This window comes from Pan paniscus, chromosome 4, assembly GCF_029289425.2.
Source record: "Pan paniscus chromosome 4, NHGRI_mPanPan1-v2.0_pri, whole genome shotgun sequence".
NCBI lineage: Eukaryota > Metazoa > Chordata > Mammalia > Primates > Hominidae > Pan > Pan paniscus.
The window spans coordinates 78986418-79005506 of record NC_073253.2 but is presented as its reverse complement, the minus strand read 5'-3'; the positions used below and the strand labels follow the sequence as shown (position 1 = coordinate 79005506).

At 37.3% G+C, this 19089-nt stretch overlaps 1 protein-coding gene across 5 annotated transcripts in view; it reads left to right on the top strand.

The window, feature by feature from the left end:
- CDH6 (cadherin 6) overlaps window positions 1–18857 on the top strand; it is a 139797-nt gene extending 120940 nt beyond the window's left edge. For 3 of the 5 annotated variants that reach the window (XM_034960236.4, XM_008971846.4, XM_063604531.1), the window contains 4 exons: window positions 2676–2797; window positions 3849–3966; window positions 4141–4392; window positions 9327–15639. In XM_034960236.4, the coding sequence (XP_034816127.2) occupies window positions 2676–2797; window positions 3849–3966; window positions 4141–4392; window positions 9327–9817 (983 nt within the window). In that variant the 3' untranslated portion in view covers window positions 9818–15639. Of the gene's footprint in view, window positions 1–2675; window positions 2798–3848; window positions 3967–4140; window positions 5794–9326; window positions 15640–18715 lie in introns of those variants that run through there. The other 2 variants (XM_055112480.3, XM_063604530.1) reach the window with 2 other exon arrangements.
- Window positions 18858–19089: the final 232 nt, after the last annotated feature.

The following is a 19089-nucleotide window of genomic DNA, read 5'->3' as shown; positions in this document are numbered from 1 at the left end:
CACCATGTATTGACAATCCCACTTGATATATATTGAGGGAAAAAGCCCTGGAGTGGTTTGCAGTAATGTTTCTTCTAGATATACATTGGCTCACACATAAATGGAGAGGCAACCATGGAAGTTCTGTGGTTTGGAAACAATAAAATGGGAATGTATCTCACAAATGAGATTGAATTGGTACTCGGTGGATTTAATTCCAAAAAAGCTTATAAATTAGAACATTACATAAACAGCTGAAAAAAACCAGACTCTCAGTTAGACACTGTGTGTGGGGGCAAAAGATGAGAGGGGTCAAGTATATTGTAAAATGTGGGCATTGTTTAGAAAATTTTAGATATCAATTCCCTAGCTCACTATAGAATTTCTATTTCAAAGTCTTTACAGAATTAAGAGAGATAAATTATCACTTTTCTATGGTATACCAAAGTGAGTATTACAAACCATCAAGTAATCAATAAAATGATTAGAATGAATTTTATGGTAGCCCCCATGAAATTGAAGGCAAAGAACAATAGTGCCAAAAGAATGCTTCAAATAAAATGATTACACACAATGAAAACTAATGTAGATGGTCAATACAATGTACAGGCTGAAGAACATAAGTGAAAAATGATCTTTTTTTACTTTTTTTATTATACTTTAAGTTCTAGGGTACATGTGCACAATGTGCAGGTTTGTTACATATGTATCCATGTGCCATGTTGGTGTGCTGCACCCATTAACTCGTCATTTACATTAGGTATATCTCCTAATGCTATCCCTCCCCCCTCCCCCCACCCCACAACAGGCCCCGGTTAAAATAGAATTTCAATGTTTAAAACTAGGCTTCTAAATTACAGCTCACTTTTTAGTGTTTGTGTTTAATTTTAAAAGTTCTAAACATTTTTAGCTCACTTTGGGTATCTAGTGTGAAATAGTCCATATCGAATAGTTTATTACATTTGTATTCTCTGTCAATATAACTCATGAGATTTGAAGTGACTAAAGGATATTTGGTAGAATAGTAACCAATATGGGCAAAATGAAGCATTGCTTTTAGATAGTGATAAGGACAGCACATTAGAAATTAGTTAGGTAGGAATTTGCTCTTCAGAATATTTCAAGATTTATCTTGAAGTTCATGTTAATTTATGTTAAGGGACTGATGTAGATACCAAAGATAGAGCATCTTTAAAGTTTTAAAATTATAAAATTATTTCCCACTGAAAATGACCATTTTTCCTAAGACAATGAAATTTTATTTTTTACCAAAGCAGTCATTTCATAAATATTTTAATCTTTGTGCCTTAAAAAAAGTTTTTAAGATTTAATGTTTCTATGACACATTTGAAAGTATGGGTGACTATCTCTTGAAAGTTAATATTCAGCTGCTCTAACTTTCAAAGAATAATATGAGTAAAATTTTAGACATTTTAAAGAATCTTACTGTCTAATCTTCTTAACAACCTTTGATATAACAGAAACCAAAAGTTTGGTAAAACCAGCTCCCACTCACCTCAGGGCCTTTGCATATACTGATTCCTCGACCTGAAGAGCCAGAAATATTCACATGGCTTAAACCTTCTCTTCATTCATGTCTCTGGGCAAATGATATCTCATCAGAGAAGCAGTCTTGGTCATCATTCTAAGTAACACCTCTATTTCTCTCAATCCTTTTTCCCTACTTAATTTCTCTATAGCACTTAACCATCTGACACATTATATATTTATGAGTTTATGGTTTGTCCATCCCCATTACAATAAAGCTCCAGGAAACAGGATCTTTGTTATGTTTCCTACGTGCCCCAACATCGTAAATAGAGGCTGCTATATATTAGGTATTAGATGCTCACTAAATAATTACAAAGTGAAAAAACAAATAGACATACAAGTGAATTAAATGAAGAGAGGTGAGGTGATAGATGCTAACTCCTGATTCTTACACTAGGAATCTGTCTTCCATACTATGCTAGAAGATTATCACAGAAGGCAACCAAAATACTTCATTTATCTCAGGTCTGCAAACATTGATTCCGCTTTATCATTAATTTCAAATGAACAGCCTGGGCTTTCAGCCTGGGCTTGGAGTCAGACAGATCCAAGTTTGAACCTGGACTTCACTCTTCACTGTCTCTGTAAACACAGATAAATTACTTAACTTCTCCGTGTCTTAGTTTCCTCATCTATAAAATGGGGGCAGTACCTCTGTCTACCTCAGAAGTTTGTGAAAATTAAATAACGTAATACAGCAAAGTGTTTAGCATGACATCTTGCTCTCGTTCAGCACTCAAACTAAACCACTAAGACTAATAACTATCCTTTGGTCTTCTGGTGGTTCATTCATTTTCCCTCTCCTTCCTTTTGTCCATATGCTCCCCATCTGCCTGCTTCCTTGAAAATCTACCTCTAAAATGCCTTTCTTGGTTTTGTGTTATCTTAAGGTTTATTATACAGTTGAACTATATCAACACAAGTGGCTTTGTCACCCATGTATCTCTAACAGGTGCATCCAACTCCAGATGTACCAAACAATCTAATTCTACTTTTTGTGACCACACTGGTATTTAATGCCCAGTAGTACAGCAGCTTGGGGACTCTGTGCATGAATGAGAATGAAGGAGTTGAGCGGATGTTGTCTAAAGGGAATCAGCAATCAACATGTAAATGCCTTTTTCTTTCTTTTTGGTATGTGACAGATAATCCAAAGCAAAGTAGTCGAGTACCTCTATATATTAAAGTTCTAGATGTCAATGACAACGCCCCAGAATTTGCTGAGTTCTATGAAACTTTTGTCTGTGAAAAAGCAAAGGCAGATCAGGTGAGTTTCATTAAAAAGTATATTCAAGTTGAACATCAGATTAATTTAGATCTTCTTATCATTCAGATGATTCACAGAGCTGAAGGAGAGTTGTGAATTATCTATGAAGTGAATGCTACGGAAATTAATACTATAAATAAGAACCAGGACTTACATATGAGAACTAACAGTTTCGAAGAACTGGAAGTTCATCGAAGACTGAGGCTGATTCCAAATCGATCTTAAGTTTTTATTAAAATAGATTAGTCACGGCTTTATTGGAAAAATCTTTATTGGTGAACAGATAGTTTAATTACCATATGTACTTGAAGTAATAACTAGAACATACTTTATAATTGCCTATAATTCATGATTTCACTTACTTACATTGACCATCTGTGTAAGTAATACAAATTCATGAATGTTTTACTGTTTTACACATTTGTCCCCACATGAAATAGGCCTTTGCTGCCAGTGATATAAAAATTATGTTTCAGTTTGTAAAAATAGAAGTACACTGTTAAAGTACATGTGCAGGTAGAAAGCTGAAGTTACCGTGTTCTATATACTTATTTTCTTTTTCATTTTTTGCAAGTTGATAGCTTATGTAATGCTAAGAGTGCATTTCTAGACAGACTGTCCAAAGAGCACTTCTACTTTGTGAAGTTGCAATGTTGTCACAGACTATTGGGATATTTTATAGCTTTGCATCACTCAAGGCTAAATGTTTCTCAATCAGGGTGATTTCCTCCCTGGGGATATTTACAGTATCTTGAGAGAGTTTGATTGTCACACTAGAAGGTGCTACTGATATCTCGTGGGTAGAGGCCAGGGTGGCTGCTAAACATCCTACAATGCACAGGACATCCTACAGTGTCCCCACAACAAAGAATCATTCCCTGCCCTTTGGCTTTCTAACCCGTAATAGAGCAGATTCACTGTATATTACTTAAAGGCTATCATTTTTATAATTAAATTTTTAAATCATTTTGTCAAGCAATTTATTGCAAAATGGTAAGAAACACTTTTAAGTTATCAAAATTTTATGGCAGAGTTTTGGTTTTTCTCTTAGTTGATTCAGACCCTGCATGCTGTTGACAAGGACGACCCTTATAGTGGGCACCAATTTTCGTTTTCCTTGGCCCCTGAAGCAGCCAGTGGCTCAAACTTTACCATTCAAGACAACAAAGGTAAATGAGTTCAAGTTACCTTCTCTATCTATCTCCATCTATATCCGTACCTGTTTCTGTATGTATATGTGTATATGTACATATCTGTATCTATATCTATCTTTTCTTATCACAATTGATTCAATACATGACGCAGTATCCACATACATTCACCACTTTGCTTTCCGGTTCCAGACAACACGGCGGGAATCTTAACTCGGAAAAATGGCTATAATAGACACGAGATGAGCACCTATCTCTTGCCTGTGGTCATTTCAGACAACGACTATCCAGTTCAAAGCAGCACTGGGACAGTGACTGTCCGGGTCTGTGCATGTGACCACCACGGGAACATGCAATCCTGCCATGCGGAGGCGCTCATCCACCCCACGGGACTGAGCACGGGGGCTCTGGTTGCCATCCTTCTGTGCATCGTGATCCTACTAGGTAAACTGGTTCTCCCTGCCTCCTATCTCCCCATGGTGAGGGGCTCACACTGTTACTGTGACACTCTAGATTTATCTGCCTCCCCCATTAAGGCATACAGCCTGATCTAGGTGAGTCGAGTTACATACTGAGAATCTGTGCTGTACGATGTGAACTCATTTTTGCTTGCAAATGGCTTTGGAAAATGAACAGATGTGAAACTTGCCCGTGTCTTTGCTTGCCCAGGAAGCAAAGAATCTCTTGTCTGTCAGACTGGGAATGAATCTCGGGGGATTTCAGGGCAACATAAATGTGCCCTTTTCATTTCATTCGTTGTGTAATTTTTTTACTTGGAAAACGTTGTTAAGTGTCTGGCATGGAGTGTATGATGAGGGCCCTTTCTATAAAGGTAAAGTTTAAAGATCTATGGGAAAGTGGGAAGAGGAGTATGATGACTTTTCTCTCATCCTAGAAAAATAAAAACTATGAAATTTTTTTAACCCAGCAAACTAATGTTGATTTACATTTAAATGATTACCTTCTTGGCATTACTCTGATTGCCACATGCATAAGGTCTATTTCTCACACTCAACAATAAATAACTTCTGTGATTGAGGAAATCAGTATGGGGGCCCAAAAGAAATGAATGTAATAAAAGTGGAAATCAGGGTCTAACAATGATTCAAATGAAATTTTTACCCCTAACCAACTAATTAAGCCTACAAGTCGAGCTCAGATTTCTCAACAGGTCCTTGACTGTGAACTAAGAAATCAAATATTTGTTAACGCAGCCCTTCCAAAAATGAAAGCAAGATTTGTAAAGCTTGCCTATATAGTGAAAAGAAAAGGTAAGAAGTTAAGAGTCAACCTGAATTATACAGGGGGAAATACTCTTTTTTAAAAAATGAAGACAGAATGACTTTGAGAAGAGTGAAAGAGAACCCGCATTTCACCAAGAACAGAATGCCCAGGGATCCCTGTTCGAGCGCTCCTTCACACTCCACATCAACCCTGCTAACTATAACAGAAGCCTTGAAACTCAACTACAGAACTGCGATTCTCTTTGTCAACTAAGACTTGGGGAAAGTATTTTAAGATATGCACATAAATAAAAACTGACAGTGTGCAAAGACAAATCATTGTTTCTAATGGTGTGAGTCTGTAAACATTGTTTTGGAAGAGAAAGATATGAATGTTCTTTTTGATCAAAAGGGTGATTTTTTAGAAGCCTTGGATTGGTAGGGCTGTACCCAAGGAGTATTCCATGGACTCTTTTTGTCATCTATGGAAGGAGAGATAACTCTCATCTGACAGTGGTGATTCTTCCTTTCTGTCATCATCTACCCATTTTCTCTTCCCCCTTTTCTTCCGTCTAGTCAACTCACTGAATCTCGCCCTTTCATTTCCTTCCTCCAATGAATTCACTGTCTCCTCATGACTTGTAATTGGCCTCAGTGCCTCCCACATCTTGTTTAATCTCTTTGGAATTCTGTACCTAACAAAAAAGGAGAAAAATGGGATTTAGCCTTTGTTAGGTATACACCATAGGTCAGATGCTGTGCAAGATGCTTTACAAAGGTTTTTCTCACCTAATCCTCAGCACCATTTGGTGTATAATTATCTGTACCTTAAATATGAAAACTGCAGCTCCAAGATGTGAAGTAATGTAGCCAAGTCACGTGTCTAACACGTGGTAAAACTGAAGTTCCCAACCTAAATTTTCTTCCCCAGGCTTGGTGCCTGAAGACTGCACTCTACTTTCTTTTCAAACTTATGAAATGCAGGGCGATTTCCAGGCCAAAAGACAGCCCAAACTTAAAATGTGACGATAGAAGAAAGTGGAGGAAAATGAAGCAAAGCCACATTGATATAGGAAGAAATCTGGAGTCCAGAAAGTGGATCATATGGTAATGGATATTTTACAAAAATAAAACAACAGTAAAAACAACTAGACAACTACTACATCTCATGTCTTATGGTGCCTTAGAGCTTGCAAAACTTTCACATTTATTAACTCATTCATGACAATAAGACTGGACACTGTGCTATTGATTTTCTTTTACAAATAAGAAAATAGGCTTAGAATGGTCAAATCATTTAATTTAACCCAGATCTCTTTACCCTCTAGTTTTACGATGAAATTTGAACACAAATTTGCCCAATTGTCCCTCTATCCCACCAAAAATCATACTGCTGTCCTCTGGCTTCAAAAGGGTAAGGGAAAGGGGGAGACTCAGTTCCTGCTGAGGGCACCTCATAGGGCATCACTTTCTAAGAATGTGTTTGCCCCATGTGCTTAGCAATCACATTTTCACTTTATAAAAGTTAGCTCTGAGAGCTCTCCTTCTGGACAGCGACACTCTCAAGAAATCCTGTTCAGATGTGTATTGGGCTAATAAGAAAAGATATAAGCAGTTTTAGCTGTAGAAGAATTAGACCTTGAATAAATGCCTTTGATTTTTTGAAAGTGCCCTCTCCCTCCTAGACAGTTGCGCTTTCAGATGTGCATAAGACTAAAATAAAAGCTATAGATACCTTAAGCCAGGGAAGAACTAGGAGGTGATAAATGCCTGCCCCTTGCCTTACATGACTGAATGAGCCCATGTACATAAGAGCTTAATTCTTGGAGAGACAGTTGGCTTGATTCTGTTCTCTCATCCCAATGGATGTCCTTACTTCCAACCCTCTGTTTTGCAAATCTATGTCATTGTTCACACTGGCAACCAGTATGAAAGGTAGATCATGAGCATCCCTCTGCCCAAAGCCCTGCAGTGTTCTTCATGTCTTTGCTCAAATTATGCAACCTCCCTCCAATAACATATACAAAACTGTGCTGGCTGGGCATGGTGGTTCATGCCTGTAATCCCAACAATTTGCGAGGCCAAGGCAGGTGGATCACTTGAGGTCAGGAGTTCAAGACGAGCCTAATCCAACATGATGAAACCCTGTCTCTACTAAAAATACAAAAATTAGCTGGGCGTGGTGGTGGGTGCCTGTAATCCCAGCTACTCAGGAGGCTGAGGCAGGAGAATTGCTTGAACCTGGGAAGCAGAGGTTGTAGTGATCTGAGATCATGCCACTGCACTCCAGCCTGGGTGACAGAGTGAGATTCTGTCTTAAAAAAAAAAACAAGACTGTGCTGTATGTTCATATGGGCTCCTCAAACATATACAGAAGTATTTTTCTCCACCTTGTTCTGCTCTGCTCTTTCATGTTCATATTGCACTTATCACCTTCTAACAATTTCCTTATTTACTACACACATTGTTTATTTTGTCTCCATCCAACTGTCTCCCACCCCACCCACCCACTCAGTGCCTAGAACTGTACCTGGTACAGGGTAGGCACTACATAAATATTATCAAATGCGTGAATGAATAAATACCCTGAATGGTTGCATCAAACAAGGCATCAGGATACTTTCTGGCAGCAAAAGAGGGTGCATACAACTACAAAACCACACACTTGAAAGTGGCAAAGTTACATTTCCTTTGGAAATAGTCTATACTCCAAATCTGCTTCAAAACATGGCAATTATGACTGCAGGCTTTTTAGTCTGACCAACCTGGATTTGAATTGCATGTACATGTAACATCTTTAAACTTCAACTTCCTCTTATGTAAAATGGGGTTTTAATGATGGTATCTACTTGTAGGGCTATTATGATAATTAAATGAGATTCAATATGTTAAGCACTTAGTACAGTGCTTAACACATGGAAAGCTCTCAACGGGTAACCAATTATTATTATTAATACTAATGAAATTTTAATATATAGATACATGGGTGTGCCTACATCTATTATTATATAGGTAGTTATGTGTACTCACTAAAAAGGCATTATTCTGTAATTCTTATTGCAGTAATTCAGTTTTCATGTCTCATAAAAATTGGGCCTTGTTATGGATAAAATAGTAAAGAGACATTACTGTGACTTCCTGTAATACACTCCTCTGCACAAACCCAGTTTAATAATTCACTTTTTGGCCTAGATGGCTGTTTTCTCTCTAAGCTTTTACTGTGTTTTTATTTTTTTCACCCATATGTCCATTCATAGATAGATGTGTCTCTCTACAAGTAGCCAGCTGTGTTCCACCCAGCCAGCTGTGAAGAAAGATCAGGAGCTATTTAAACACAATTCTTGTTTTACCTCTAATTTGAGTTAGGAGGGAAAAAATCAAAAGAATGAACATTCTCAATAACAAACTTATAGAACATGAACCTTTGAAAAATAAAAAATAAAAAATCTCACTTACATGTATTTATTTCATTTAGCTCAAACAGAAATAATATGGCATGTGGATTCTTACCTGCCCCCTTCAAATTAGCCAATCTCGAAATCCAAAATGGCTTTCTGAATTATATCTGGGTCTCTCCAGGTATTTTCTGCAATAATATTGCTTTATATGTAGGAAAGGTATGCAAATATTCAATGTCTACTTTGGATTTTAAACTAAATTTTACACTTTTCTCAGGTAAAAAAAAAAGGCATAGCGCAAAAGTTATTTTAGTTGTGGAGTTGTGCAAACTCTTCAACACATTCCCAAAGGTGCCAGTCTTGTCCTTGTAACCAGTTTCAGAGCATTTTAGGTGTTCAGCATAATTTGCACCCTGATTGCAGTACTTTCACTGAGGCCGAGCTTCTTTTCTTTATTATTTTTTTCCTTACCTTGAAACTAGTTTGCCATTTCAAAGTAAAAAGGAACTACTGCCAAAATATGATGGTGTTTTATCCTCTACTCAAATTATAACCTTCTTTCAAATATTTACTTCATTTTATGGGTCCCGGTTTGATCATGGATGGAGGCAAGTGCATCCTTAAAGAAATAAAAGTTGAGTCTGCATTTTCTAGAGAACTTTTAAAACTTCACATTTGAGCACGGTGTTTCTTCCTGACATTAATTGGGCAGCAAATTAACTTTTCCTTCCCTTTCTGTTTTGTTTTCTGCTTCCAGTGACAGTGGTGCTGTTTGCAGCTCTGAGGCGGCAGCGAAAAAAAGAGCCTTTGATCATTTCCAAAGAGGACATCAGAGATAACATTGTCAGTTACAACGACGAAGGTGGTGGAGAGGAGGACACCCAGGCTTTTGATATCGGCACCCTGAGGAATCCTGAAGCCATAGAGGACAACAAATTACGAAGGGACATTGTGCCCGAAGCCCTTTTCCTACCCCGACGGACTCCAACAGCTCGCGACAACACCGATGTCAGAGATTTCATTAACCAAAGGTTAAAGGAAAATGACACGGACCCCACTGCCCCGCCATACGACTCCTTGGCCACTTACGCCTATGAAGGCACTGGCTCCGTGGCGGATTCCCTGAGCTCGCTGGAGTCAGTGACCACGGATGCAGATCAAGACTATGATTACCTTAGTGACTGGGGACCTCGATTCAAAAAGCTTGCAGATATGTATGGAGGAGTGGACAGTGACAAAGACTCCTAATCTGTTGCCTTTTTCATTTTCCAATACGACACTGAAATATGTGAAGTGGCTATTTCTTTATATTTATCCACTGCTCCGTGAAGGCTTCTCTGTTCTACCCGTTCCAAAAGCCAATGGCTGCAGTCCGTGTGGATCCAATGTTAGAGACTTTTTTCTAGTACACTTTTATGAGCTTCCAAGGGGCAAATTTTTATTTTTTAGTGCATCCAGTTAACCAAGTCAGCCCAACAGGCAGGTGCCGGAGGGGAGGACAGGAAACAGTATTTCCACTTGTTCTCAGGGCAACGTGCCCGCTTCCGTTGTCCTGGTGTTTTACTACACTCCATGTCAGGTCAGCCAACTGCCCTAACTGTACATTTCACAGGCTAATGGGATAAAGGACTGTGCTTTAAAGATAAAAATATCATCATAGTAAAAGAAATGAGGGCATATCGGCTCACAAAGAGATAAACTACATAGGGGTGTTTATTTGTGTCACAAAGAATTTAAAATAACACTTGCCCATGCTATTTGTTCTTCAAGAACTTTCTCTGGCATCAACTACTATTCAAAACCTCAAATCCACCCACATGTTAAAATTCTCATTACTCTTAAGGAATAGAAGCAAATTAAACGGTAACATCCAAAAACAACCAGAAACCTAGTACGACTTCATTCCTTCCACTAACTCATAGTTTGTTATATCCTAGACTAGACATGCGAAAGTTTGCCTTTGTACCATATAAAGGGGGAGGGAAATAGCTAATAATGTTAACAAAGGAAATATATTTTAGCATACATTAAAAGTTTTGGCCACCACATATATCACGGGTCACTTGAAATTCTTTCAGCTATCAGTAGGCTAATGTCAAAATTGTTTTAAAATTCTTGAAAGAATTTTCCTGAGACAAATTTTAACTTCTTGTCTATAGTTGTCAGTATTATTCTACTATACTGTACATGAAAGTAGCAGTGTGAAGTACAATAATTCATATTCTTTGTATCCTTCTTACACGACTAAGCTGAATTAGTAAAGTTAGATTAAATAAAACTTAAATCTCACTCTAGGAGTTCAGTGGAGAGGTTAGAGCCAGCCACACTTGAACCTAATACCCTGCCCTTGACATCTGGAAACCTCTACATATTTATATAACGTGATACATTTGGATAAACAACATTGAGATTATGATGAAAACCTACATATTCCATGTTTGGAAGACCCTTGGAAGAGCAAAATTGGATTCCCTTAAACAAAAGTGTTTAAGATTGTAATTAAAATGATAGTTGATTTTCAAAAGCATTAATTTTTTTTCATTGTTTTTAACTTTGCTTTCATGACCATCCTGCCATCCTTGACTTTGAACTAATGATAAAGTAATGATCTCAAACTATGACAGAAAAGTAATGTAAAATCCATCCAATCTATTATTTCTCTAATTATGCAATTAGCCTCATAATTATTATCCAGAGGACCCAACCGAACTGAACTAATCCTTCTGGCAGATTCAAATCGTTTATTTCACACGCTGTTCTAATGGCACTTATCATTAGAATCTTACCTTGTGCAGTCATCAGAAATTCCAGCGTACTATAATGAAAACATCCTTGTTTTGAAAACCTAAAAGACAGGCTCTGTATATATATATACTTAAGAATATGCTGACTTCACTTATTAGTCTTAGGGATTTATTTTCAATTAATATTAATTTTCTACAAATAATTTTAATGTCATTTCCATTTGGGGATATTGTCATATCAGCACATATTTTCTGTTTGGAAACACACTGTTGTTTAGTTAAGTTATAAATAGGTGTATTACCCAAGAAGTAAAGATGGAAACGTTAAAAGAAGAGAAATGTAGTATTTTGGGTTACCTGATTAGAGTGAAAATTTTTTACAATCATATTATTCCTTGTGTCTTCTGAATGGTTTCCGATTTTATAATGGACTGCCCTATATAGTAACAAGTATTTCATGCTTGAGCTATTTCCTGCTTTCCGGGTTTCTTTTTTCTAGTTCTTCATACACACACACACATACACACACACACACACACACGAATGCAAACAAAAGGCTATATGAGGTCTTCACTCTAATGAATTGATATGTATCATAGTCACAGGTAAGTGTTGAAAAAAGCTTAGTAAAGTTAGAAGCTAGTTACTCATAGCAATAGAACAGCACCTTAATCACACGATTTACTGTAAAATTAAAGAGGTCTCTATCTGTATGTTTCATGTCACGTAACAAATTGAATCAAGGAATATAGTCCTGTAAAAAGAAAGGTATCATCTGAAGTTGAGGATTGACACTAGCAATTTCCAATGTTTAAAGGTAAGATCTGCGTTCTCCTAATAAGTAAAAGTAAGTAGTTCTATAGCAGAATATCTGAGATGTAATTGGCAAGGTATTTTATCCCTCCCTGAAGATGACACAGCATACCAAGAACAGGTTAATATGATTACTTATGGAAATAACTTTAATCTCTTATCATAAAAGCTGATGATGAAGTAAATTTATAGGAAATTGGATGATTTGAGACTGGGGCTAAATATTTAGTACCAGGGTATTGTAAGTATCAAGTTGGAGTGACGTTTTCCTATAATTCAGACTCTTTGACATCGTGGAACCAATAAGAGTCATAGTTCCATCATTCTCCAGCTTCGTCTCACTTCCTTCCCACCCCACCTGAGTATCAGGTCAAACATCATTGCATGCGCAGGTTTTTTTTTTAATTGCTAGGTCCCAGGCAACATGAAAGATTACTGGAGAAAAAAATAATTTTCAGTTCATCTTTTTCATTGTCTGTTTCCTAATTTTAGATGTTGGTGACGGGAAAGATGGAAGGAGAGTGGGAAGAAGTAAAATTTTAATATTTGTTTCAATCACTTTGAAACTAAAATTCATTAAGCATAACCAGATTGCTTTTGTGGGTTGTTTCAAGGACATTGAGAGCTTTCTGATGATATGTTTTTGCCCTCTATTCAAAAGCAAGAGTTCCTTTAAACTACTAAGATATTCCCTAGAATAAGCTGAATTTAAAAAAACATTAAGCCATTGTTTAAAGCCCCTTCACTTCCTGGCCACTTACTTCTGAAAGGCCTAAAAAACATTTGTGCCCAAATAAGTAAATAAACCAAATGGGAAAGAAGTAAAGATTATTCCATAGAACCACAAGAGAGGGAATGTGGGCACGGTAAATAGATGTTTCTTTCAGAACTTTCCTGCCTTTACAGTTTGGGTCCATAAAGGGATGTTCAGCAATGAAATTCCCTTTTCAGATGGAACAAAACCTGCCCATTTAATTTTAACTCAGTATAAAAAACGTGTGGTTTAGTTTTTATTTTCAGCTCCCAAAGAGTTGTGCAGAAAGTCTTAAATTTTTTTTTTTTTTTTTTTTTTTTTTTGAGACGGAATCTCGCTCTGTCGCCTAGGCTGGAATGCAGTGGCGCGATCTCTGCTCACTACAAGCTCCGCCTCCCGGGTTCACGCCATTCTCCTGCCTCAGCGCCCCCAGTAGCTGGGACTACAGGCACACGCCACCACGCCCGGCTAATTTTTGTTGTATTTTTTAGTAGAGACAGGGTTTCACCATATTAGCCAGGATGGTCTCCATCTCCTGACCTCGTGATCCGCCCGCCTCGGCCTCCCAAACTGCTGGGATTACAGGCGTAAGCCACCGCGCCTGGCCTTAAAAATTGAATCTATAGCTTAGGCCATCCAAATTTTATAAATCCAAATTAACTTTAGAATGTTTCCATTACTTTCACTTTTACATATATAAATTTTCAGTGTCCTGATTGGCTGAACAATATCTCACATCAAATGCTTTGCCTGGAAATAGATATCCCACTGGGGATAATGGTGTGTAAACTATGACTTGGACAATTCTATATACTCAAGCACCATAAAAAGTATGCAGTTGAAAAGAAAATCAAAGTTGATTCCTGGGTGCCAACTAAATATTCAAATCAGGTACTCATCCTTATCAGCTAAATTCATTTTCACCAGGAACAGACCACCAAATAAATTATTTTGTCCTAATAACTAGTTTTGAAGCAGTGTAATTACTCTGGAAGAAAGCTCTAAAAAGTCATGATTCCCCCACTATTTTGAAATGTATCCTCTAACAAGGATCATTATAGTGTAATCTTAATTTTTATGTTTTATCAAGATGAAATCTTGTTTGAATTGTGACATTATAAAAGGGGACTCAAAAATCCAAGCAGTCTACTGTGTTTAAATTAACACCACAACCTTCCTTATCAGATTATAAGAGTAGAAAAATTAACACTTGGTGTGTGAATCTTCAGGAAAATGAGCTATTTCATAAGCTCAAACAAGCAGCTTCCTTTTCCAGAGAATATGGAATTATATTATGGTCTCCTTAAATGTTTAGTAGCTCTTACGGTCACAGCATTTTTAATCTCCCTATGGCATCTTTATGGAATAATTTTCTAAAGGGATAATTCTCTACTAAAAATATCAGACCCCGACCATATTTAATGTGGAGATCAATACCCTCTTAGAAAGAAAATACATTGACTCATACACTTGTTAAAAGTTAATAAAGAAATAGCTCATTTTTAAAGCCGGAAGTTTACGGTCTCTGCATCGTCAATTTAATTTAAGCATTGCTGAGACAATCTTTAATCTACTCCCCTTTTTGTAGTACCTTATTTATGGTGCATTTTCATTTTTATTTGGGGGAAACGTTAGCCCAACAGAGCCGGCAGATGAAAGTGTTGAAAAGAGGTCAAATGGAAACAAAGGCTCTTACCCGCTGTATTTCAGACAGGACTGAGGCACTCAGCCGAGGAGCCACTGGGTTATTAGATTAATTTCAAAAGAGCTGTTACAAGTTGCTTAATTCCTTTTTTTTTTTTTTTTTTTCAAAAACCCATGAACCACAAACTCAAATTTCTCCTCAAATGGGGTTAATCTGACAAATGAGGCATGGACCCAGCCTTGTGGAAAAAGCATTCCACGCTAATGAGATCTTGGTCTTTCTTGTGAGGCTACGTTATTTATGTAAATATGTCTGGAGGCACCTTCTCTAAGCTTTTAGTTTTCTATGATCTATTAGTTTAGTGTTTATTAAAGAATCAAATGTATAGAATTACCAGGCATTCGTGGGGAATGCTGTGTAGCAAATGTAAAACTGACCTGCTCGGAAGAAACGTAGGAACGCTTCAAACCCACTGTATTGTTTGGTTTGAGATTATTTTCATTGCTTTGAGAGTGAACTGCCTAAGAGTAGGCCTTATAATAAATGCTATGTGCGTCTTCAGTAGTTCCAAGCTAAAGCAATTTGGCATTCTCCCACTGTGATTTGTGACTTTTAAACCCAGAAAATAAAAGCTTTTTGGTATTGATTGTTTTTAATTAAAAATACTTCCAAGTATAAATTGAAACGGATGCCACCCTTGAAGATTTACTGGCGGGAATGCTCACTCTTGTCGTTTTCCTCAGTATCGTTCATGTCTTTGGCAACAAGAACACCTGATGAAAGCAAGCAATGCTCAGTTCCCATCAACATTTCTAGTTAGGGGGATTCTCATAACCCCACAGTTTACCTGAGAAAGTTTTCTGTGTTAGAAGAATGGGGTCGAGAGTATTAACTTTTAGCTCAGTGTGGCCGGGCCTTTTGTTGCAGTCAAATGGCAAATACGCACTCCTTGAAATGGCTTCTTTTATTTGGTTTTGTTTTCTTAGACTTATAAATTTGAAAAGAATGCAATTTAAAAAGTGATTTCTCACAAAGAGTAAATATGCCTTTTGCAAATCAATTTTTGTAACAAGTTATTTATATGATATTACTTAATAAACTGGTTTTTTTCTAACTTGCTTTTTTTTCAATTCTCTCAAACTATTGTTTATAATCACAGATTTTTTAAATATACATGCTGACATACTTTATCTTTCTGAACCTGCTGTTTTAACCTCTCAGAGAGCTAACAAAAGCTGACTTGTTGTACAATAATTAGCTTGTAAACAAGAGTTTTTCCCAGCCAGCAATATATATCATTGGCACTGCCCTGCAGATTTCTTACTGCTGGGACATCAAGAATTCTACTACTATTTATGGAATTGCTTTATTGAGAAGAAAGCTGTTTATTTTCATGGTAATTGCTTTAGATTTAAAAAAAAAAAAAAAAAAAAGGACAGTTCTATATTTTTGCCCCTCCCAAATCTCCATCCATTATTTCACTCCCATAAAAACAATTGTCCCTGGGTCTCTGATTTAAAAAAAAAAAAAAAAAAAAAGATAAAACAGCAGTCAGATCTGAGGAACATAAAAATAAAACCCTTCCAGCATTCTGATACTATGAGTAAATAAAATGTTTTTAGCATATTTAGAGCTGTAATAATTTACATGCATGTTCTTTTTTAAGCTGCCTTCTATTTCTACAGGGGCCATTTCATAATTTTTTTTAACTGTGAGAATTCATAGCTTTGCAAAGAAGATTTTCATTTATTCATTTGTTCCATATGTATTAGGCGCTCCACTGTGTGCCGCCAAATATTTGACAGTAAGTCCAATTGGTGTACTTTGCTTCCTCTCCAGAAGCTCATGGTATGCGGGGAAGAAATGAGATAAGCTCATCACCACAGTACACACTAGAAGGTGCTGTGGAGACATCTCATGAGAGATACTGATGAAAGTGTCCTTAGGAGGGAGAAACTGTTTCTGCCCAGGTAGAGGAGTGTGGGGGAGGCTTAGGAATCAGTAGAATTGAGATCAAGTGAGATAAGAAATCAAAAAGAATAGCAGGGGAAAGAGAAAAGAGATTTCAAGCCATGTCACTGGTCTCCGCTGAGGTCCTTGAAAGAGACTAGTCTTGGAAAAATCACATGACATCAGAACACAAGGATCACGAATGCCAAAGAAGATGACATTTGTTGTTTTGCTTTTGCTTTTGTTTTTGTTTTTGTTTTTGTTTTGCCATTTAAAGTTAACTTGGTCAGAAACAGAAACCCACAGAAGGGAATGATGCAATTAGAAATATACTTTTTGAAGAACATGTACATTGTCCAGTAGTATGCACAGTGCTCTACAGCCAAGTCCCTCCCCACACCACCCCACCCTGGCCCCAACTCTGTAACCCCACCAGGGTTATGGTACCCCTGAGGCAACGACAGAACAAATGAAGTCTGTAGGATTCTAGAAAACTTCCCTTACCTAATGGTAAGGTAGGCAGGGAGTGCAATGTGAGGTCTCAGACCTGCAAACATTTAGATAGAGTAAGCTTTTTCCCATCACCTGAACAAACCACTTCCCATAATAATTATATATTAGGGTAATTAACCTGGTGGCGGCAGCAGACAAAATCCAACATCTCCATAAAGTGTGTTCCTCACTATTGCAAAGTTCAGGGTGTTTGTAGATCTTTCTTCCCCGGTAGCAATGCCATCTGGAACACACTGCCTGCAAGGTGACCCTGACAAGGAGAATTCAGTCACATGGCCCCAAACTAACTAGGAAGAGGCAGGGAAATGTAGACAAGCACATGTGTATCCACTGAGCGCTAAGAGCTTCTGCCACATACAGCCTCAGTCCCTGTCAATCTTGCAATATCTTTCCCAAATTCCCCCGTTTCAGTCACCATAATAAACTACATTCCGTAATAATCATGAAGGTGTTATTAATGGAGAAGGTAGGAAGTTGTTCACAAATTCAACCTTCAAGTTAAAAACCATTTTAAGAGGTGTTTGTCCACCATGCCTGACTCCGATGCCCATGGCAGACATTGCCAATCAATTGACATTTTTTCATGGATCACCTAGATATAACCCTAGAATCCCTAAAGGGAAGGCCCCAAGCAGCCACCAGTGGCAGCGTAATGTGACCTATGTGCCATCCCCACCCTAAAAGATGAAGTTTTCCAGTAAAAAAACTTGTTTTCTTTCATTCTAAGTTTTGTTGACCACTCACCACCAACATTTGCAAAGAGCATTCTGGTCTTGTGATTGCCAAAAGTTTGGAATAATGAAGAAGCTGAAAAGCCTTGGCATATATCTTGATAATAAATCTGAACCATGAAGTAGGTATCTCTTTGCATAATTCAGACATTAATTTCAGCTTGGTTGAGACATCTCCCATCAGTGATACTCCTGAACTTTTACATTCATTCTACCAAAAATCATTTGAGAACCTATTCTGAGCCAGGCACAGATCAAGGTGATAGGGATTCAGGGTTAAACAGGACACACACCCTGTTTTGTGCACACTCTTCCATCAAAGACTGCCATGGTTTAATATCCTGTCATTAATCTTAATTCGCCTGACTAAACATTTTTTACTGAATTACATCCTGATTTTTTAGAGCACCTTTCTAGGTTTCATTTTCCTGAATTCAATACTTTTCCAAATATGTTATGAATAGATATAGCTCTTTAAAAGAAGTAGATTGTCTCCTACCTCTCTCTACAATATACTTATTCCTTTTTTAAAATGTCTTCCTTGACATAGTCGATCATCTTATTGCTTCCTGAGCCATTTGGTCCGCAAACCTTAACTTTTTAACGGCGAATAATGTCATGTTTGCACGTTGGTTTTTTAAAAAGCCTCCTTAGACTCAGTAAAGGATAGGTTTTATTAAAGCTTTTCACTTTGCTTAGCTGCCTGATAATAATGCCTTACTTTTATACAGCACTTTAGAATAACTATATCTATATTACTTAATATAACTCTCATGAAAGCTCTGTACAATAGGTTCTAACATTCACAGAGAAAGCGGGGTCATTTGCCTTTAAGTCCCCATCACAGGAATTCGAATTAAACTCACTTCTTTTAACTCAGACTCTGCGATCTGCCATCGAGCCCCACATTTTTCCCTTTGAATGCATAGTCCAATCCTACCCATTTATGAGAATATTTATTGGGAGAAAAAAGGATACTTTTTTTCCTTTATACAGATTCAGATGATGTCGGACACTGCTGATGGCTGCAGCCTCAAAGATATTCCTCTCCGCAAGATCAGTCCAAAGCCTCTCTGAAGAAAAAAAAAGAACCCGAAGAGCAAAATTCTGCTATTAACCCCAATTACCTAGCTGATTCCTATTATAAAAACAGAGCAGTATTCCTAAGGAAAAATATCCCCAAGACACATAAAATTCCACCTAAGACTACAAAAGCTCTAATTGCTTTTATAAGAATAAGCTTGACACTGTTGAACTGCAAATATCAGATTGTAATGAGCCCTCTGAAGGGTGGGAGTGCTCTGTGAAAGGTGAGGTAAGAGGAGAGGAATTAGGACTCGCTGTATCTTCTTAGGTGATTTAGACTGTGA